Source organism: Poecilia latipinna, unplaced genomic scaffold (assembly GCF_001443285.1).
Source record: "Poecilia latipinna isolate Pla-1442-1.1 unplaced genomic scaffold, P_latipinna-1.0 Scaffold1494, whole genome shotgun sequence".
Lineage (NCBI taxonomy): Eukaryota > Metazoa > Chordata > Actinopteri > Cyprinodontiformes > Poeciliidae > Poecilia > Poecilia latipinna.
This window is the reverse complement of record NW_015114110.1, coordinates 183,820-206,031: the sequence shown is the minus strand read 5'-3', so window position 1 is coordinate 206,031 and position 22,212 is coordinate 183,820. Positions and strand designations below refer to the sequence as shown.

General features: G+C 40.4%; 2 protein-coding genes across 4 annotated transcripts; both read right to left on the bottom strand.

The window, feature by feature from the left end:
* Positions 1-55: 55 nt before the first annotated feature.
* On the bottom strand, positions 56-11,723 carry zftraf1 (zinc finger TRAF-type containing 1). 3 transcript variants are annotated; one of them, XM_015057817.1, is made up of 7 exons: positions 11,269-11,723; positions 10,710-11,046; positions 9,199-9,293; positions 7,756-7,899; positions 4,890-5,101; positions 4,622-4,800; positions 56-1,404 (listed from the first exon to the last, which is right to left on the bottom strand). In XM_015057817.1, the coding sequence occupies exons 2-7, from the start codon at positions 10,995-10,997 to the stop codon at positions 1,192-1,194; spliced, it is 1,131 nt and encodes a 376-aa protein (XP_014913303.1). In that variant the 5' UTR covers positions 10,998-11,046; positions 11,269-11,723; the 3' UTR covers positions 56-1,191. The 3 variants fall into 3 exon arrangements, with proteins under 3 accessions (XP_014913303.1, XP_014913305.1, XP_014913306.1); XM_015057819.1 differs by having other exon boundaries at positions 10,710-11,009; XM_015057820.1 differs by having other exon boundaries at positions 10,710-11,005.
* Positions 11,724-12,734: 1,011 nt separating this feature from the next.
* On the bottom strand, positions 12,735-22,108 carry dclk3 (doublecortin-like kinase 3). Its single transcript, XM_015057816.1, has 7 exons — positions 21,922-22,108; positions 20,591-20,793; positions 18,946-19,077; positions 17,402-18,610; positions 16,688-16,820; positions 16,442-16,609; positions 12,735-15,742 (listed from the first exon to the last, which is right to left on the bottom strand). Exons 1-7 carry the CDS (start codon positions 21,974-21,976, stop codon positions 15,144-15,146), a joined length of 2,499 nt encoding a protein of 832 aa, XP_014913302.1. The 5' UTR covers positions 21,977-22,108; the 3' UTR covers positions 12,735-15,143.
* Positions 22,109-22,212: the final 104 nt, after the last annotated feature.

Here is a 22,212-nt window from a genome sequence, read left to right as displayed (position 1 = left end):
AAAAAAAAAAAAAAACTTTTAAAAAAAAAAATTCTAAAAAAAAAAATTAAAAAAAAAAAAAAAAAAAAAAAAAAGGAAAACGCTTCATGTAAAACAGCTGAAATAAATATAAACACACACAGCCTGTTTAGTTACCAGAAAGCAAGTGACACAGTGAAACCCCTGAATGTTTTGGTTGTGGTCCAGCCTGGCTGGTTCCGTCCAGCAGGACGTCACAGCTGTGATCTGTTGACACGCACACATTCATTCATTCATTCATTCATTCATAAACTCAGCATTCAATCAAAAAGAAAAAAGAAAAAAAAAATCACAGATACTTAAATATTCAGGGTTAAGAGAACAGAAGAGGCTGTTAGTGTAACCACTGCAGGAGGAATAAGAACTAAAAATGCTGCGTGGCCGTCTCTCCGCTTGAACGGTGGAAGGAAGGGGTGGTGGCGGTGGAGCGCTGCAGTCGCTTAGCGGACGCAAAAACGACAGGGAAGGTGTTGAAGGGGAGAAAAAAAAACAACTAAGAAATGGTGTGCAGAGGGAGGCGGGGAGATAAAACACACATCTGCCCCCTTCCACCCTCATTCGCACCTCCAAATAACAGCTGAGCAGAGTCAGTCACTCCATTTTCACATCATCGCCCGTCTTTGGGACGCGTCCACGTGCCAGCAGAGGAGTCTGGACGCACGCTGTGGATCGTCGCTTCCTCTTGGTTGTTTTCTCTTTTTTTCTCTTTTTGTTCGCAAACATTCAACACACACACACACACAAACGCATGTGCGCGCCTTCGTCTGTGGGCGTCCAAAGCGAATCGTCGGTCACGTACCACAGGTACCACACACCCACCGCCGCCGCCACCGCTCCCATCCTCCAACTCCCCAGGTTTCACCCCTCAAGTCTCGTCTTCACAGCAACTCACAGCTTTCTGGAGAAAACCAGCTCACTTATCTCATAAAAACAGCGTTATTATGCGTGTTGCGATTAGCGCGTGTGTGTGTGTGTGTGTGTGTGGGTGTGTGTGTGTGTGCGCGCGAGTGTGAATGTGTGTTAAGAGGTATCAATGGTTCAGTGGTGTCTCTCTTTAATCATCACGTCCTCTCTTTGACGCTGGCCTTCAATCAACGCACTTCTCCTTCAACCGTTCCATCACTCCTCTTCCTCCTCTTCCTCCTCCTCCTCGCTTTCCTCCTCTAGAGGTCTTTATTTTTGGACTTGGAAGATGAACAGGCGCAGGTTGATGTTTTTGGCGGCCAGCAGTTTGTTGCACTCCACCGAGTCGGAGATGGGCAGAGGGACGTATTCGGTTTCGTTGGTGTCGTTGCTGAAGGAGTGGTGGTAGATGACCGGCTTGATCCGCACGTCGTCGTACGGCCCCTTCAGCAGCAGGAAGGAGCACTCCAGGGCAGAGTTCACCTGCGTGCACAAAAAAAAAAAAAAAAATCCATTTGAAATCAGTCCCCTTTTACTTCGATACCCTGAAATAAAATCCAGAGCAACCAACTGCCTTCAAGAGTCAAGTCAACTTGGAAACAGCTGCTCTCTCTCTCTCTCTCTCTCTCTCTCTCTCTCTATAGACTTAAGCCTTAGAAATACATTAAAAGATGCAAATAAACAATTTATTTATTTTTTTAAATAAGAAAGTAAACATTTTATAGCCTAAACTGCAACACCATAACATTCCTATAGATGAAGCTAAAACTATACTGCTTGAATTCTGGCTAAAGATATTTACAGACAAAGGAGTTTTTATCTTAAATGAAAAAAAAAAAAAGTTTTTTGTACAGTTTTTTTCTTAACTGAACATGTTGTTTTAATAACTAAATGGCCTTTTTTGAGTCTAGAAACTCTTAACGATTAATTAATTCCTAAATTAGCAAACGATTATTTTAATAACCGATTAATCACAATCTGATTAATCGTTACAGCTCTATTTGCAATAACAATAAATTTGGGATATTGTGCTTTATATGCAGCTAAATGTCACCGAGGTATTGACTCCAGGGCTACTGAAGTCACGCTGACCTCCATTTATAGACTGTTTAGAAACAGCATATTAAAAAAAAAAAAAATCACAAAAATGTGCTGCTGTGTTTTCTATCGTGTATCATCATGTAAAACACACTGAAGTTTCTGAAAAAGTCCAGGAGGTGAAAATACTTTGGTGAAGATGTTTCTCTAATCACTCTCTCCCGCTCTTTGAGGTCACCTGGTCATGCGTTGCCATGGCGGCGCTAACAAGGAGCTGGTGCGTTCAATCAGCCCGACTGGAGGGAGACGGCTTGGACTGGGTTTTAGTTTATCGCTTGGCTTTGAACTGGAGTTGTTCAAGTTAAATATGGAAATAATATTTATGTTTTCTAGAGATTTCATTGAGTTAATAGAGTATGTAATGTGCATAAAGAGTGAATTTTGTAGTAAAGTTTTTAAAAAACTGATTGGCCTGAAACAGTACGCCTCATTCGGGGAAAGAAGCTGAAGATGTAATCCATTTTTACACACACACACACACACACACACACACACACACACACACATTAAATCGTCTGCATCCTGTTTTTCTTGGTGTGTATTTCTGCCACCTCAGCCATTTTAAAGACACAAAGTTTTGACTCTAAAGCCTTACAGACATTAGAAATTGACTAATTTCATGACCATATGTTGCACTGATATCTGCTTACTAATTAGTGAATTAATTAAAGTATAAAACTTATCCTGAGGTGCTCTATTAACATGAACAAACTGAAATCTGTGGCTAGCATCCAAACTGATGAGCTGCATTGTTTACTGCTGCTAATCTCATTTGGCTAATATCTGTGGGTTAGGTCAGCTGCTTAATCTGGGGATGTCCAGCTTAATTAGGCAGCCACACACTGCAGATGATCAATGCGCCGCTGTCATGAGGCTTTCTGGTTAAACCCAAGTTTCAATTTTTATTTATTTATTTATTTTTTTTTTTATGGAAATGAGGAAAATCACACAATACTTGATCTAAAGAGCAGATTTCCTCAGAAAGCCTGGGGTAATTCTGAAAAATCATTAACGAGTCTTAACTTTTTGAACTTCTCTGACAACCAAACCATGAAGCGTTGCTCTCACTCGGGAAGCGTCGTTATTGCTCCCTCCCTCAGGAGTGGAGCCATTTCAAGGCTCGTGGAGAAGCCGAGGCCATTTCTCAGTGCCTCGTGTGTCTAATGAAGGAGAAAGACGGCTGTGGGGACACACCCACATTAGGCAGCTCTGAGAATGAATGGCTCGGCGTTTCCCCGCTGGAAGAGGCAGCGAGCGAGCCGCTACTTGTCTCCAGGTCTCGGGTGGCCGACACGGCGAGGAGTGTGAAACAAGTGAGCGCGATCTCCGGGGAGATTCCACCGCTTCTTAAATTAGATGAATAAACTGACACACCTTCTCCTCCCAAACCCCCCCGACCCCCAAAGTTTGTCGTTTCTGTTTTTCAGCATTTTCCCGCTCCCGATTTTTTTTTTTTTCCTAAAAAAATGAAGTTCACATCACAGCTTGTGTAAAACTGGCTACCAACTATTACAATGCATTAAACGATGGTCCATCGCACACATTTCTCTTTTATTTCCAAAAATACTTTATTAATCCCTGAGTGGGATTAATTAAAAACAAACAAATAAATGAATAAACTTTGGCTAAAGGATGTTAAAATTGAGTTTTTCCTACCCGACATGATCAGGAAAAGAAAAGCAATATTATTGATGAACACTGCAGCACAATCACTGTTGCAGTTGACCAAATGTTAATTTGAACTTTTCATCATTGTGCTCACCACTCTGCATGCAATTTAGTGCTACAATCCTTAAGCAGTGTGGGTACGGAGAGCAGGAAATGTCCACACAAATGGCCAAATACATCACTGGTATGCAGAGTCTCAATTCATGGCACTTAAAATATAAACAGCTCGCTACATGTTGCATCCAATCAGTCTTAAACAACTGGATGTTGCACATACTGACACATCTCTTCCACACTTTCTTTTCCCACACATGGGACAATGCACATGGATTAATATTTCTGTAAATGTGTCAGAATGGCTGTTTTTCCATCTGTCGGTCTGGACAATGAGCTGGGACACAACGGGAAGATAAACGACTTTCAGACTTCTTCCCATACTTATACAGGCCTGGAAAACACCGAAATCAAACTCTAGACTTTTCCAGACTGTAGAAACTTTGATTTGAGTTAAATTTTGAAGCCCAAACAAAATATGCTAGAGTTGCTTTCTGGCTGCTCATCCCCACTTTGGTTGATTTCAAGTATCTTTTTAAGGATCGTAGTTCACAGAGGGCAACAATTTTCGATCCGACAGAAGCTCTAAGATTTATACGTCAAAGGATTTGCTCTTAAACCTTTATCCAATTTTTTTTTTTACCAATGCTAAACAAAACGCATAGCAGAAAATGCACTGATGGAGGTTTTCTGTCTCGATGCATTTACTGAGAGAAAAACTCAGATTTCAGTAGCAGATTTCCATCGTTGACTAGAGCACTCGTTGTTTAGCACGTTTCCTGCTGGTTAAAATAATCTGACTAATTGAAATGATCCCACAAACCTCTGCAGCGACGTCATGTAGAAGGAAAAAAGCAGACGCAGAGAGAAGAGGGTGTACCTTGCTCTTGAGGATGAGCTGGAAGGAGAGCGTACGCTTGCAGGACAGATTGGGATTGCGCTCAGAGTCGTTGACTCGGGCCTTCAGCACCCACGTCTGGTTGAGAACGGTGAAACGTGGAGTTTCGTAGTACAGGCGAGTGATGAAGTCGTCGGTGCGGTACGGTCTGAACTGCACCTCTGAAACGACGAGGACGAATCAGAACGAGGCGAAGGAGCCGGGGGGCGCGGAGCGACCAGATCCGAAAATCGTGCCCAGCGTTCTGTACCTGTAAAGCCGATCTTCTCGTAGCACAGCAGGCTGAAGATGCTGTTGTATAGCTGCATGTCTCTGCGGTGGTTCTGGTCCATCTCTCCCAGTATTCCCATCAACTCTGTACCAGTCTTGGTCGGGTGAGAGCACTCGCTCTCGTGAGCCGGCAGCTCGTGAAACGGGCCTTGCCAGGGGCAACCGATTCTCTTGTACTTGCACTGCGTCACCCTGGAAACATGACATGCAGATGCAGTTAATGTAGGGAAAAAAAATGAATAAATAAAACGCAGATGCTGCTTCGTATAAATTAGATCGTTTGCCTTGTGATGACTATGGGTCGCTTGCACCGATTGGGAGTTAATGGTACGAAAGGTACTAATTAACCCGGGAAGTGAACTGCAACAAATGAAAGCAGTGCTGGGATGAGAGCACAACCTCCGAGGGGAAAAAAGCCATAGATTCGTATCAATTACGCCATGGATAAAAGGTGAATCTTAATAAATACCTGTTCCTCTCTAAAGCTAAAACGAGGCATTAATAATTTGAAAGGTGCTACTTAGTCTCTGCAGTGGGGCAGAGCTAATTGAAGTGGCCCTTGTATAATTCTCGGCTTCCACGGAAAACTTTTGTCTCACGCAATCCGACCGGAGCCAGGAGAAGAAAAATACGTGAAATCTGTGGTTATAATTACAGCAACTTAAATACGGAGCCGAGGGTCCAAAAAAACCCCGACGGCTGTATTGCTGACAATAACATCCTGAATGCCGCGTCCTGGCAGGAGGCCGGCCGCATTTTCCGTCTGACCCGACTGAAAACCACCTGGAGCCTGCCGCGGCTGCTGTCATAACAACGCAGCGCTCGTCAAGGCAGGGTCGTCGTTCGCCATGGAAACAACCTCGCAGGATTTCAGGCGCGCCTGAGAATCACCTGTGACTAATGCGTGCTCTGTAATCACTCCAGCAGTCCATCTCCTTGGAGTCTCCGCCGTCTCTTTCCATCTTAACTCTGAGACGCTGCGATTCGCTGGCTGTCAGAACAAATACGCAATCGTACTTTGCAGTAAGAAATGGCCACTTATGTTTTTTTTTATCTTTGAAAGAACCAAATTTTTTTCTTCATATGATCCTGTCTAAATTGGTTATGCAATTTAGACAGGATCAAATAGAATTATGCAGTTATAATTCAACTGCATGTAATGTAGTTGAATTATAAGAGCTTCATTTTGCATCAGAGCTGCAGCACAAATTCAGACATTTTTATCGCCACTGCATCACAGAGCACAGTGATTAAACAGTAAGAGAAACAAATATTGATTCATTTAAAAAAGTGAATTATATATCAGGCTTGAAGGATATTTTGAAGGAAACAGACAGTCGGCATTGGATGCCATGAAACAACATTTGTCTTCTTACAATTTGCCATTTGCTTTTCTGAAACTCATGTTCACATCAGATAAGCAGCATTCAGTTTCTATACTCCACTAATCTGGAACAAACTTCCAGAAAACAGCAAAACAGCCGAAACACTCAGTTCCTTTAAACCAAAGGTAAAATCCCACATGTCTAGAGTTGCCTTTGATTCACAACAGCTGGGTATTGATCAACATGTTTGAAGATTTTGATAAAATGCTGTGTTCATTGTTGCTTGTTTCATAATTAGTTACTGAATTATGTTTTTATGACGTAAATCACTCACTGCTGAAATATGCTACACAAATAAACTTGAAATTGGGGTAAAATAACCAGAATAAATTCAAATTGCTATTTTTTTTTTCATTTAAAAATGTAATTTATCGGGGGAGAAACTTTGAAACTTTAATGCCCCTTTTGCTAAATCATAAATGAAATGGTAAAAATTTGCAAACCAAGTTCAGACTTCAATATCGTCAGATCTGTAGAATAAAGTAACCTCTTAAGTAGAACCTGTCTGGCAGCATGAAGTAGGCCAAAGTGGCAAAGGAAAGCATCATGCTCTTATCTAAAGAAACTGCAGAACAAGACTTTAAAGATGTTAAGTTATTCATCTACTGGTATGGAAAATGGCTTAAGGATTCCAACAAACCACAAAGGCACAAATGGAGAGAACAATTTTTAAAAAAAGTGTTCAACTATTCCAAGAAAATCAAGCTGGGGTGTTTTCACACCAGAACAGTCTACAGGACTCGGTTCAATTGAGCAATGGAGGGGGAGAGAACAAGACGCGCTGCTGTGGTTACAGAGACACCAAATGAGGCGTTTTCAAATCCCATAAAAGCCAATAAGTCACATATAGAAGATGAATCACTTCCTCTGTTTGATTTGCTTGTATCCATGTTTATGTCAGAGTTTGTGTCTTTGGACCACACCAGAGTTCAAATGAGCTTTTACATGATATGCGCAACAAAACGATTTACATTGGACCAAAAACTGAGCTAAGGCACTCAGCTGAGATTCGTGATTCAACATAAGAAACAAACCGGGGGGAAAACGAGTCTGTAAGAGAGTTTATCACACTACTGCGAACCAGAGTCAGCTCTGCTTCTGCTTGTTTTTTCACGGTGTCATCAGCTGAAAAAAAACTACTCTTCAAACTTCCACTTGACAGCAGACATAATTATCGCAGCTGATAACTACACAGCCTCAACTTCTCTTGAGCAAATAAAAGTTAAAGCAAAGCGTTAATGACCATATTAATAAAGTGGAACTGTTAATATTTCTCAACATCCTGTTACTCAGCACATTAATACTGGCAGTCCTATTATCTTCTGTAAGATTAAGAGCATTTAACGTTTCTGGCTGCTCATAAATTAGGACAATTTGTAGAAAAAAAAACCTAATTGTGACAAAAGTTATTAATTTTTCCCATGTGTTATTCTTAATGTCTAATTGAATGGAGCTGTGAACCTGTCTTGGCACTCCTCCTTCTGGTGCCTCTCCAGGCTGGAGCGGGGGAACTGCTTTAGGCAAAAGGTACATTCTGTCGGCAGCTCGCTGACAGCCTTCTCCACCGCCAGGTTCCTACAGCACAGGTTCTTGCTTATCTCACACCTACATGGACATGGAAAAAACAATGATTCACACGTCAGCGCAGAGGCATAAATAATATTTGTGGAATCGGCAATATGGTAATACAAGTTTGTGGACATTGCAGAGGCGGCAGCTCACTGGGAATAAGAAAAGATCCGCTAAGGCAGATTCTTACTTCAAGACGTAAGACAATCGAGTTACCTTCACTTCTGTGCACACGGTAAATCAGAAATGTCTACGAAAAATATGCTGGTGATGATCAAGAAAATGGTTTCTTGGCTATTGATAAGCGTCTGATCTTTTTTTTTTTTCCCTAAGATTTCCCCCCAAAAATAAAACCTTTTTGTCTTTTGTAAGTTCGGCAAAATCATCCAGATGTTTATTAACACTTGCATATCAACTACAGCTGCACATGCAATTTAATAAAGTTTATCAAATTTATTTCTTTTTCTTTAACACTGGACTGCAGAGGCTCTGAGTTAATTCACACTTTCACTTTATACCAAATTCTTAAAATCTTGTCCCAACCTACAAGCCATACAATCAACTGTTGCTTTTTACCGCTTCCTCTTGATACTGAAGTGTTTTGATGAGTTAAGGAGAAAAATAATCGTAAAAATGCACAAATGCTATCATTTTTAATTGCATGCCATTTTCTGAAAACTCTGCATTACTGAATATGGTTCTAATACCATTGTGGTGCAGCTGACTCATAAAATTATAACCAAGATTAAACCACAAATTCCTAATATTGACCACATGCTGGTAGATGTCATGTGAAAGAGTCGTATAACTATTTTTTATTTTACAGTAGATCATGGGTGACTTTAAAAACTCCATTAAAATAATTAAAGCAGGTACACAACTTCCAAAGAAGAGGTATGCATTGACAACACTGTAAAATTTCCTGCTTCTTCTTGGACTCAAAAACGTCAGGTAGAAAACGGCAAAAACTCTGAAGATGGCAATAAAAAGGTCAGATGACGAACTGAATCAGTCACAGAAAAACAAAATGTCAGGAGGGACTTTTCAGCAAGATGTGAAAACTATGTGGGAACGTAAAGCAAATCTATACCTGCTGTGTGAACAGACTAAACAGATCACTGTCTGTTTCGTGCACGTTTATTTATGTGAACGTTTCACTAAAAGTATTCGTTTAGTAAAAGGTTCCTTAAGAAAGAGTCGGCTGGTATTTTAGGTATATTGGCCTGCTTTGTTTTATGACTAGCATCACGTGAAAATCTACAGATTTTGAAGCTTGAATGTTTTTCTCCTGGCATTTCTGTGAAACCTGGAGTGTCCACAGTGAAGCGGGTTTACCTGCAGTTGGGACACGTGGCCTGTTCCTCCTTGAGACGAGAATCGGCCAAGAGGTGAATAAAACAGCCAGCGCACATCAGGTGTCCATTGGTACACTGACAAAAAGACAAGGACAGGTTAATAAAGATCAAGAGGCACTGCATGGTATACAGACTGGATGCCAAAAAATAAAACAAATAAACATCTAAAACTCAGGTGGGACATTTTTTGCAGTAGTTAATATAGTTTGTTATAGTCTGGTTTAATTTTAAATGACCTATTTTACATTATATTTATACTATGTTTAGATATTTTAAGGATGAGGAAACAGAAAAATATATGGAATTTTGTTATGTTTTTGTTGCTCCCATTGTTTGACACTATGAGGTTTTAAAAAGTACATTATAAATAAAATTAATCATTATAATTGTAGAAGTATGGCCTTTGGAAATAAACATCAACACATATTTAGATAGGAAATTACATTTGGGTAAGAGGACACAAACCTATTTTTATATTATTTCGGATCTTTTAACATTTTGCTGGAATATCTCGCATCACTAGTAACATGCAGGTCAGGTGCTTGCAGCATTTTACTGTCAGATATAAATACAAGCCTACATTTTCAAAGACTCTCAGATCAAGAGCTTTAAGCATTCATATTATGACTCTATGCTAGTTTAAAGCAATAAGCAACAATTACAACTGCATGTGTATAATTTTGATTAAGAAAAAGTGCAGAAATGTTTTGTTAAATAGCTAATAAAGAGAACACAAGAATCGTTACTGGCTATAAAAAAAACCCCCGTCAGTGCATACTAGATACAGGGGTAAAAACACATATTAATCCAGGTTATTTTTGGGTATTTAAAACCTTATTGGACTCTGCACTTCCTTTTAGAAAGTTGCAGTTTAAGACTATTATTTAAGACATAAAACAAAGGTGAAGATTTGTCAAGATGGAGATTTTTGTGGGATGATTTTACAAAAACATCAATAAGAAATCATGCATAGTATTTGATAAAAAATATGGATTTTTTGCAGTGTCAATGACTCGTGTAAATTAAACTTAGGAAAGGCTGTTCTGCACTCTGATTTTGCGGTTGTAAGGTTGACTAAAATCAGAGGTGTCTGAAATTTTGTCTCGACAAAGGTCAGAGATTATTAATGGGCTAAAAGGGAGATAGATAGAAAGTCAATGAGGCCAAGATGTAATAAGTGGGATGGGGCTGTTGTATTTCCTGAGGATGAACAGAGAAAAATTCATCCTACATTGTAAACTGGAGTTGACCACTGGCGTGTCTGTCCTCCACATGGCTGAAATTTACTGTAAGGACACTTTTTCAGACTGTTGTTAGATCAGGTATGAGTAAAAATAAAGGAAATGGGCCCAGACATTCAACAGGTTGACTGTTAGGTTTGGGACACAGAGGGGAGCTTCTATTGTGGTTTTTCCAGCAGATTTATTTATGCTTGACAGCGAGTTAATTAAGGAGCATTAGGGCTTTGGTTGTGATTGGCACCACCTTTACCTGATACACAGACGCCTTGGGCAAGTCTAGGCACACGGTGCAGCACAGCACTGAGTACAGTCTCTCCTCCAGCTTCCCTGACTCTCCTTCGGGTATTTTCAACCTCTTTTTGGGTGGCTCGTCCGGGTCAGACTCGGGCCCCTCTCGCCGTATACCGACATCCTCCTGCATGGCCGCGACCCCGGCGACAGCCTCCACTGCTGCCCCCACGGCCCCGACCCCCAGGCCGGCCGAGGAGGAGCTAGGAGCGACCGCAACGCCCACGTCTCTTTCTTCCAGCGAAGACATTGGGATGGCTGCCTGGAAAAATGCCTGTTATGTACCTGCCCGGACCAGGCTGAGCCCGAAAAATATTAGGACGTTAGCTCGGGTTAGCTAACAACCTGTCGAGCTAACGTGAGCTAGGCTAACACGTCAGAAGCAAGCTCACTGTGAACACAGCCCTGCACACAGGAAGGTTGATTTTAACAAGCCAATTCTTAAGAAATAACGAGAACATGAGTCAAATTTTATAGTAGCTACTAAGGAAATCAAATTTTGACTAGTTTAGATGACTTACAGCGAGGCTAGCAGTCCTTTTTCCTGAGCCCAGGCAGAACAAAAACAACTCGGCCTCACTCAGCTGTCCGTTATTCGCAACGACAGCAGGTAACGACGTGCACTGCCAGCGGCCCTGTTCGGCTGCTCTCCCCCGCGTCCCTGCCTGCTGCTCCGGTACCGGCTGGCTCTCGATTTGTCTGTCTGTCCACTGGACCACGACCACGCACAGAACCTGTCGGAGACTACAGCTGGAGAGAGTTCTGTTGGGACTTGTCTCTCTGGCTACACAGCCATCTTTGTTTTGTTTTGTTTTTGTGTTTTTTCCCCTCCTGTCCGTTCCCTGACTTGACCGTGTTCTGCTTTTTCTATTTCGGGAAGGTTCTAAATTGCAACACTGGGCTCCATGCCGAAAATTTAAAAGTAAATGTATAGCGCCTGCATATGCAGGGGCCTCTACGCTACAGTCGTAAATTGGCTGACAGAGGAATGTTTTGTTGTGGCAGATGACTTGGGGTATTTAAAGAGTTTGAGACACGCATGCGCACTGAGCATCTTTTGCCAGCGCCGAGAAGGTAACCAGAACCTGATATGCGACAAAGTTTGGCTTCTCCCCCAGAGGATGAAATAGTTCACTGTTATTTTTCTGGATCTTTAGATTTTTTTTGCGGAAACTTAGAACACATTGTTTTCTCACTTATTTTGTCTCAAAACTGTTTCAGTGAAATTTCATGAGGCTTTTTTGAAAATCTCAAATCACACTACCCGGTTTACTTAAGTGATTACCAAATATTTCAATCAAGCCCTAATCTCAATTTACTAAGTTTAAAATCTCTATGCTTGTACAAATATACCTTGAGCTTAGGCTAAGATTTCATGGGGAAATTTGTCAGAAGATGGGTTAGTAATGAAAAGTAGCAGTCCTTTACAAATACAGGCTAAATCATGTTTTTTAAGTAAAGCAAATAATATTTACATATTTTTTGATAGATACACACTAATTTTGGGTGCTACTGCTGAAAGAGGAATGCTTTGTTTTGGCAGATGACTTGATAAGTAACACTTAAGTTTGTCCACCAGAGGATGAAGTATTTCACAGTAATACAATTTATCTGATTAGTTTTATTATTGCGCTGAAGCCCAGAGCAAACACCTGTTTTTTCTTCTTTTGTTTATAACGCCACCTTTGCTTTGCTACATCTCATGAATTTTACAATTGAAATTTTCCATTTTGTGAGAAATATTGTCAGCAAAAACCTTCTGATAATGTGCTTATTAATACAGCAAAAGATTTTTCAATAAGTGTAAAATATGGTAATGTAGTATTTGCTAAGTCTGAAAGTTGACTATAGGGAAATACAGCTTTTACATTAAGCAAATAACTATATTGTTAAGCATTTAGCACAAAGGATAACTTGTTCTTAATCTCAACAACAATGTAACTTATGCTAACAGTAAAATGCTATTCACAAAAACAATGAATGCACGCACAGCAAAAGCAATGATCATTTATTGCAGTTCTTGACAAGTCTATAAGTTACAGTAAATTACTGCTTTCATGTAAAGCAAACAAACAAAAAAGATTTGTTGCTAGCCACTACAAGTCAAGGAAAGTTTCTGCAATTAGCTTAGCAACAGTATTTTACATCAAAAGCAACCATTGATTGCTGGTAAAATACTGTTTTTACATAAAATTAATAAAGATGTAATTATATTTCTATTGGTACAAATCAAGTGGTCAAACGTACACATTCTTACGTAACTTTTTCAAAGCAGTTCTGTTAGTTTTTAAATTATTTTGGTATTTAAAAGAGAAGGTATTTTACTTACAGCTGTGAATTGGCTGTTTTGTTGTGCTAGATGACTTGGGGCATTGAGCATCGTCTGGTCCACAGTCAAAAGGTGATCAAAACCTGATATGCTACAAACCTAGGCTTGTCCCCCAGAGGATAAAATACCTCACAGTAGTGGAATTTGACATTTCACTCTTGCTCTGAAGCTCTGGTCAAACTTTGATGTCATTGCTACTTTATTATGTCATGTACTAAAGTTTCTGTAAAATGTAGTTTGTTTCAAACAAGTAAGGATTTTAAAACAACATGTCTAGGGATTATTTATGCTATTAAACATCTCATAAAAATACATAGCTTGCTAGAAAATAAAATACACAACAGCCTTTCATTTCGACACATTCAATTTAAAATCTGTATTTTTTATTTTTTATTTATTTTGCTTCAAAGTTAGTTATTGTTTATATGCATTCCAGGCTGTCTCTCACAGATATAAGTAAAAAAAAAAAATTATGAAAATTTTCAGCAGACTGATCCCTAGTATGCTCAATTATTTCAACAAAATACTTTTTACAGAAAGCCAAAAACAAAAAGATCTTATTGTATTTCTCATTAGATGGGAAAATGTTTTAGTCACAAGCAGGGCCTTTTCTCCAATGGACACATTCATCGCTTCCATTTGTCTTACACGTTTCCACCATGTGAAAAAGTTGAAAGCATTTTTCCTAATTCTAAAATATTGTTAATAATGTTAGTGAAGGATTGTTTCTTCAAACAATAAGCTGCTAACATGTGATGACCAAATCACGTCATTTGTGTTTTGGTGTCCGGACTGCACCATTAAAGGTCTTTTGCTGCAGTCTATAAAATTCAGCTCATTTGAATGAATTCTGTGAATGTGTGTTTTGAGTAAGCATGAATAATTTAGCCAGAGCAGCAGGATCTTTGAGAGAGGCTTTAATTACCCATGGCCCGCAGCACTGACACTTGACCATAGGCATTTATAAGCGCTATCATTCCATCAGTGCCCCCAGATATACAGCTTAGAAGCCACAAAGGTTGCGGATGTGGACTGGCCTGGGTAAGGGGGTTGCGGGGTTGCGGACGTCCTTTGGGTTGGGTGGGGCAGGATGTCTGAGTGTCAGCTGTCTGCAATCGGGAGGGACAGGATTAACCAGCACTCATTGGGCAGAAAGATAGGCCTTATTTGGTGTGTGTGGAATGGCAAGGGACCAGTACCCCCCGTAGGTATGCACAGAAAGTTTGTCCAGTGGCTGAATGTGGTCACACACTGTCCTCAGTGTGTTCCAACCCTCCGGATTGTTTACAACCCCTCACTACACATTCATTTAGACATTACGAATGTCTTTATGGTAAAGTCACCCCAGCAGTAGTTCACTATCAAAAAATATGCGATGAACCAATTGTTAAGGATAATAAAGGGAAATTTACTCATTTTAAATCGGGTATTCATATCATCGCAAACAGGCAAATTATCCAATTATATATATGTACAGACTCATACTTTTATGTAATTAAAAATGGCTACCAGCCGCAGAGATCTCATCTACAAAAGACACAAATGATTTGCAGAGAAACGTAAACAAAAAATACGTAAGAAATGTACTAAAAACGTAATCAAACAACTTATAAAACGCTTCCTGTTTACAAGCTTCATTCATGGGGTTTGGGCAGAGGCTCAGTCACAACACAAAATCCCATGATTAGTTCCAAAATGCAGGACAAATGGCGTATGCACGTATATCAGATGCATCAAATCTCATCAATCAGACTCTATTCATTCTACAAAAATAAAAACCCATCATCTGCCTGTCACCCACAGCTTCAATTACTAGAAAAAAAAAAAATCAGGGCTATTGTTTGCAACAAGGAAAATGATGACCCTGATCTAATTACACAATCAAACAGAGCAAAATCCCAGACACGTTGGGGCTTGTATGTGTTGTGACCATTTGCCTTGGTGTGGTTTTCAGTCTATTTGTGGAGGGCGGCTGCAAGGTGGAAATGTGGGAGCTTTAGTGCTGAAGGACAGAGCTGAAGAATCAGCTGCTGGTCTGGGATTAATTATGCTGTTCTCAGCAATTTGCTATTGTTGGTGTTTGGTTAGAGCTGTCGGATCCACTGGCCACTGCTGTTCCCCGTTCTGCTTGGACTGCAGTTTATTCTGGGATGAAGACTCGGTTTGAGTTATGGAGGAGTCACTTTGATTTAAAAGGTCCACATTTGTGAGCTTTTGACGTGAATCCTGAATGTTTTCCCTGCTGTGCTGCTCTGCAGAGATGGTTTCCGGTTTTTCTCGACAAGCTGTTTTATATAGAGGTGTTTGCTTCTTCTTCTGGGAAGCCGCAGTGTCGATATTGCTCATATCTTCTGATTGGACCAGTGGAGTTTTGTTCTGGTCTTGTCCTCTTGTTGTGAATTCATCATGTCTCCTGGGAGATATTTCCTTCTTGGTGCCAGAGTTTCCTGCTATTTGATTCGCCAGTGATTCTGCTGCTTTTGTTGGAGCTGCTCTGTGCAGTTCTGCTTCACTATCTGCTGAGTCCCTCTTAGTTTTGTCAGGGAGCGCCCTCTGGCTGCAGACTGAAGCCATGGCCTTCACCCAATGGTGCTGGAGGATCTGCTCTGCTGTCAGCCTCACTGTGGGGTCTGGTTTAAGCAGAGATCTGACAAGACCTTTAGCTTCTGTTTGTCCACAAAGAAAAGAAAGAATCAGATTCTGAAAACTGCAAAAGCTTTAAAGCTATTTTGAATTTGTTACACTTTACTTCCACTCATACTGTTTTGTGATCTCTTAAACTGCCTGCCCAAAGCAGCTTCATGCAATTTGTTTAAAAATGGAGGACAGTAGCACCAGTTCAAAAATATGCACTTATATCACGCCAATGGAAAGTTTAAATCTAGGATAGTCTTGTTTGTGCTAAAATACCATTATCTCTCTCTCTCTCTCTCTCTCTCTCTCTCTCTCTCTCTCTCTCTCTCTCTCTCTCTAACAGTTTTTGTGGTATATATTTTAATAGGAAGAGAAACTGATGTAATAAGAAAAAGACTGAAGAAGTAGCTGAAGTCTAGAAACAAACTGTAAAATCTTCATAAAGCCAGAAGTTGTGAGAAATACAGTTTCACACAAGTGTTTTCTATTAATAAGGAACATATAAAGAAATTAGGCATGACTAAAGATTTTACCACAGCATAATATTGCAACCTGTCTGGATAACAGTTATTGTAAACAGACAATACACCTTGTGTTATATAAATGATATGCACTCCAAAGCTTCCACCGTGACATCCAACAAAGATGAATCCAAAACTGAAAACTCTAGAAACTAATGGTAGATCACATTATTTTTTTTTTTACCATGAAAATATTTTAGTCAGGTTTACCTTCTGAGATGGAGTCCCAGTAGGGCGAAGGGAAATGGAGTTCTGCGTGTTTTATTAGCTTGAAGAGCTCCTCCTGATCCCGATCCCGGCTGCGGAACGGGGCAAAGCCACACAGCAGGATGTAAAGAATCACCCCCAGAGCCCAAACATCCACTGCTACGCCGTACCCTGCAGAATAACCAGACTAAGATTATTAAAATAACCTGACTCGCATTCAGTCACAAAAGTGTCTCCAAAGTACCTCACCTGTTTCGCAGAGGATCTCTGGGGCCACGTACGTCGGTGTGCCACATATGGTGAAGACCAGTTCTGTTACCACCATAGCCAGGCCGAAGTCCCCCAACTTCAGCCGACCGATGCCAGCGGATACTTTCTCTATCTGAGAGAGAATGAGAATGTGAAATAGACAGCATGACCAGACTGGGATTAGTTACCAAAAATTAGGATTATAAGTTTTCTGTCAGAATAATACAGCGCCATACTTTCCTTTAAGCTTAAAGGAGAGTCAGGCATATCTACATGAGATGCAAATCTACCAAGGCAGGAAATATTTTACTCTCCTGTGGCAACTATTCAGCTTTTTACTAAATGGTTGCAGTAAACAGGGGCTGCAGTTTCCAGGTTTCCTAGCTCCTTCAGACTAGCCAGCAGCAATTAGCAAACACCTGTTGGAGTTGCACATCTGCTGAGCTCATTATGAGCTACTTCTCAATGAAATTCTGTTTTTAAAAAAAGCTAGAGGGTTAATAGGGGAGCGATGTTGTGATGACTTCCTGAAGGCAAAGTTTCAGAAAGAGCAGAAGTTTTTAAAGAGAGAGAAGCCCAATTTCAAAGTGTTTTATATCAAAGTCAAATTTCTTTTAAGTTTTCTACTTTTAAAAGTATGCACTTCATTGGGTTTCTTATGAGACAAACAATCCCATTGGAATCTCAAGCACTTCAATCTGCCCTGACACTAACCAGTAAATTCTCAGGTTTCAGGTCTCTGTGGACGATGCTCCTGCAGTGGATGTAGTCCAGCGCTTCGCTCACGTCCGAAACCATCCGTCCGGCCTCGGGTTCTGGAAACTTCCCCTTGTCATTGATGGCCTCGAACAGATCCCCTCCGCTCACCAGCTCCATCACCAGATAGGAGTGTGTACGGGTGTGGTGGTGGGCCAGCAGCCGCACGATACGGGGGTGACTCAGACTACCGAGGAGGCTCAGCTCGTTCTGCATCATGTGCTCTCGACCGATCAACTTGGAGCGCTCCACGATCTTCATGGCGACGGGTTGGCCGTCGTCACGCCGACGGCACTCCCGCACCACGGCAAAGTTCCCGTCTCCGATCAAACGGCCGATTTCATAGCAGCGCTCGATGTCAGCCAGGGTGAGGCCTGTGCCCTCGGAGGGGAGGACGCAGCTGTCTGCGAGTCGTGCTTCTGTGTGAGCTGAAGCCGCATGTGGAGCTGGACGTAGAAGCTGCAATGGCGCACAGCTCTTCTCCTTGTCTCTGCTGACTTGAGGAGACGAGGGGCTGTCGGAAACATCTGACGGTTTCACCTCTTGATCTGTGTGATGGCTTCCTTTCTGCTTCTTTGACACAGGAGGGAGTGGGACCCTTCCTGATAGAGTACCGATCAGTCCTGGAGCCAGAGGTCTTGACTTTGTCGCCAAGCAGTTTTCACACAGAATAGGAGAGGGGATATCTGCATCTCTGAGAAGCTCGTTATGCTTGAATGGACCAATAGGAGAAGGATGTCTCTTCTTGACTTCTCCCCGAACACGCAACTTCTGGAGGTTGTTTGGAAGGTGAGCTGTTTTTTTGCAAGAATTCTTCTTATTTGACTTCTGGGAGTCGGGAATATACTGTCCTTGCTGGTTTTTGTCTGCGTGTTGAGACGTGTGAGCATCGGTGTGATTCTTGACTTGCGTATGTGCGTCTCGTTGCGCCTCTTGCACTTTCCCGGTGTTTTCTGTCTCCTCGCTGTAGCCACTGTCAGCTTTAGCAGCTTTATCTGGTGCTGGCCGGAGTTTCTTCTCCCAGACCCGCAGGGCATCGGCACGGTAATGGGAATGTTCTGGAAAAAGTTCCTCCAGGGCATCCTGCACACTGTTCAGCACGGGGCGGGCCTTTCCGAGAGCCAAGAAGGCCACTTCACCACAGAAGAAATCACACACACCCCTTACCTAGAATAAAAAGAGAAAACCGAGTTATCTAGAAACAACGAGTTGGGAGACAAATCTGGAACCGGACATCTGCTGAAAGGTTTTCTTTTAAGTAAATCTGGAAAAGCTAGATATAATTAAAAACATTTTCTGACAGATGAAGCATTTAAACACTTAAGATAAAAAAAAAGGTGATCTGAATCACAAAGAAAATATTATATAAAGACAAATAAAACTGGTTTGAAACTTGTCTTGGGTCCAGTGCTCAGGAGAAGAATAGGGAGCATGCAGAGGTCTATTTGCATTTTTTTCAAGATCCTCCCACGTCATGTTAAATCAGTTAAAGTTTGCCCCACCTCTCGAGCGTGTGTCGTGTACAGACGAGTGACTCTTCCTCTGTGCCAGCGAGGAAACCCCAACGCCTCTGAGAGATCCAGGAGCAGCTGCTCAAACGACACCACAGCCCTGCGGTTCAGCAGCACCGTCACCTTACAAACAGCAAGAAAAAGTCAAAATCATACTGTTTTCTCTGTAAAGTTTTATATATATATATATATATATATATATATATATATACATATATATATATATATATATATATACACACACATATATATGAACTGAAAAATACTAGGGCAATAAATGCTTATACTACTTTAGATAAGCCATCTGGTGGTAATTATTTCTCATTTAAATAATGAATATAACCATTACGTAATTATAAACAGTACAGTAACAATTTTATTTGTGGGTTTCTGGTCGAATCAAGCTCAAATGTTTGATCAAAGTTTTAAAAAGTATGTTCGGAAAAAAGCACTAAACACTACCAAAACACTGAGTCTGCGGTGGTTAGTGGCAGCATCATGCTTTGCAGTTATTTCAGGTGGTAATTTTGAAATTATGAGCTGTTCCAAAAACCCAATCGGTTTCAAAACAAAGATTTGTTAGGTGTTTGTTTCAAAAACACTGGATTAAAGGGGATTTAATTTTTCACCATCATGTGGATTTGAGGTCATTAAAAAATGCTTTAGTAGATTAAAAAAAAAAGTTTTTTAGAGACCTGACAATGTCCTTGCATTCGTATAGTTATTTAAAACATTTGCAAGATGATTTAGCAAAGATTACCAATTCATGAAGAGTAACGTTGGCAAAATCCTACCAGAGAAGACTGAATGCATAAATGTAATCAAATTATGTTGTTTTTGACAATTAGTTAAGTGTGGGATTACATATGCACCTTTTTATATTTTTTATGTTTCCCCAAGGATTATTTCTTTGTATTTCAGTTCAATTAAATGAGATATATATCATATTAGAAGTGGAAAAAGTTTGGAAATGATTTATTATGATGCCAGTTACTATGTGTCAAAAATCTGAAATTTACACTTTTGAGAGCCATTCTAGAAGAAGTTTTATTTATATAACCCTTTTTTAGCAATAAGGCAATTCAAAGTCGCTTAGGAGCAAACAGCCTAAAGCATGCCTGTGCTCACAAGTCACCAAGCTCACACCTTTGAGGGTAAAAATTGTGACTATGCTACATAAAGAACCAATATTAGCCTTAAAATGTCAAGAGTTCAAGTTTGTCATGTAAAAAATAACATAATTGTTGAGTTTATAATTCTCCAAAAATATTTATGAACAAACTTTTTTGAATATCTTAATGCACAACACCAAGTGCAATCTGAGGCCTTCTGCAACTTCTGCATTAGTCACAGACTTTATTTAATATTTATTTTTGTTGTCATCTTCTGTAATACGCACACTTTTATTTGCTTGACTTTTAAGTTAATCATTCAAACTTTTAGTGAACTCTCTGAAATGTGCTGAGAAGAGAATATGCTTATTAATTTACTAAATTTCTTATATCAACCGAGTACTTTGTGGACACAAAATAACCTCTATATAATCAATTGAAATATTAACAAAAGTCACAGATTAAAACCTTCTGACCCCTTCAGGACTTATGCCTTCTTTAAAAATATTGAATCTAATTTTTACCTTCCGCAGTCCGTTTTGACTACATGGGCGGACAATGGTGACCAGATGAGGCCGCTCAGCGCTTTCCTCCGCATGCCTTGTGTGGAAGAGCGGTGGGTGAGGAGGAGGGATGAGGGGCCTGTATACCCGCTCCACTTGGTGTGGGGGTAGGGGCCAAGGCTGAGGGGCCCAACCAGCACGCTTCAATAAGGGGACAGGGGGCCCTGAAACAAACAATAAAAAGGAAACTCATTTTAGACTATAGTGAAAGTGTACTGAGTAACAGTGTTGTGTTTTTTTTTTGTTTTGTTTTTTTCTCCGAGACTTGTTAACATAGAAAAACTCTTAAGTAACACAACACCGGCTCCTTATCCTGTGTGACTGTGTGTGAAAGCAAATCCGACTGATCAGATTTGAGCGTTTTCCATCACATGGAGTGCAGGGGCCATTTGAGATTCTTCAATCAGCATGCTGCACTGGTTGAATTATTCAGGCTTCCTTAAGTCAATAAAACCCTACACACACACACACACACACACACACACACACACACACACACACACACACACACTCAGTACATACACACATACCTACAAACAAAAGCTTGCTTGACCTGGTTAGGGCTCAGCTACATCTGCATGATTAGTAGAGCATTATAGACTCCCGTCATCTTTGATATTTTATCTTCTGCCATTGATGGATAGATATTATCTGTCCTGTCTAAGGGAGTTTTTGTTGCCTCCAGACAGACAGAAACTCGAGAGTAAAATGTAACAATACAGTTTTTTAACTAGCTGAGCATCAATTTTATAATAGTTTTATATACATTTACAAAAGAAAGGTTTCTCAGTACATACAAATAAGCTCGTCTAGTGACATGTGAGAAAATAAAATCTTTTTTAGCGTATTGTTTGCCTTGAAGACCCTACTTTAGCAGCTGAACTAAATGTCTCTTACTAAAAATTACTCCATGCTTAACAGCAAGTGTCAGAAAAATTAGTTAATTCATTAATTTTCAGATCGAAATAAAACGAAAAGAGATCGGATTTGTCCATTGTTATCATAGTAAATGATAATAATTAATGTTATTATTAAGTCGTGCCCACGAATTAAACAAGTTGTTGTCACGATGGGGTTTTTTTCCCCTCATGTCACCAAACGGGCTCCGTAAAGACACAAAGACGCCAAAGAATTTGGGGGGGGGGAAAAGGAAAAAAGAGAAAAAATAACTTCCTGCAATATATTTCAAGAATCAATTTAGCCAGTTAATATTATGATACTCCAAAGTTCTATGTATTTCTATATTGAGCAAAAATCGTTATATCCTTAAAAAAAACAACAAAAAAACTCACCTGCCACTCCCCATTTAGTGTTTCGTGCCACTTCACCTCCATTCCTGGCCTTCATAACGACGTCATTTATTTTAAGCAACTGTAAAAATAATCCTGTAATGTATTAATTTTACTTTATCCCACTAAAACCATGAGTTGTTGCTGGGTTACTCTCCTCTGCTAGCTCTCAAGGAAAGTAAGGGGATGTGAGAGGACCATGTAGCTACAGTGGTTGCCATGGAAATACGTCCACTGAAACAGCTAAGGGCAGAGAAGACCGGAAGTTTAGTAGTTGACTGTCAACATAAAAGA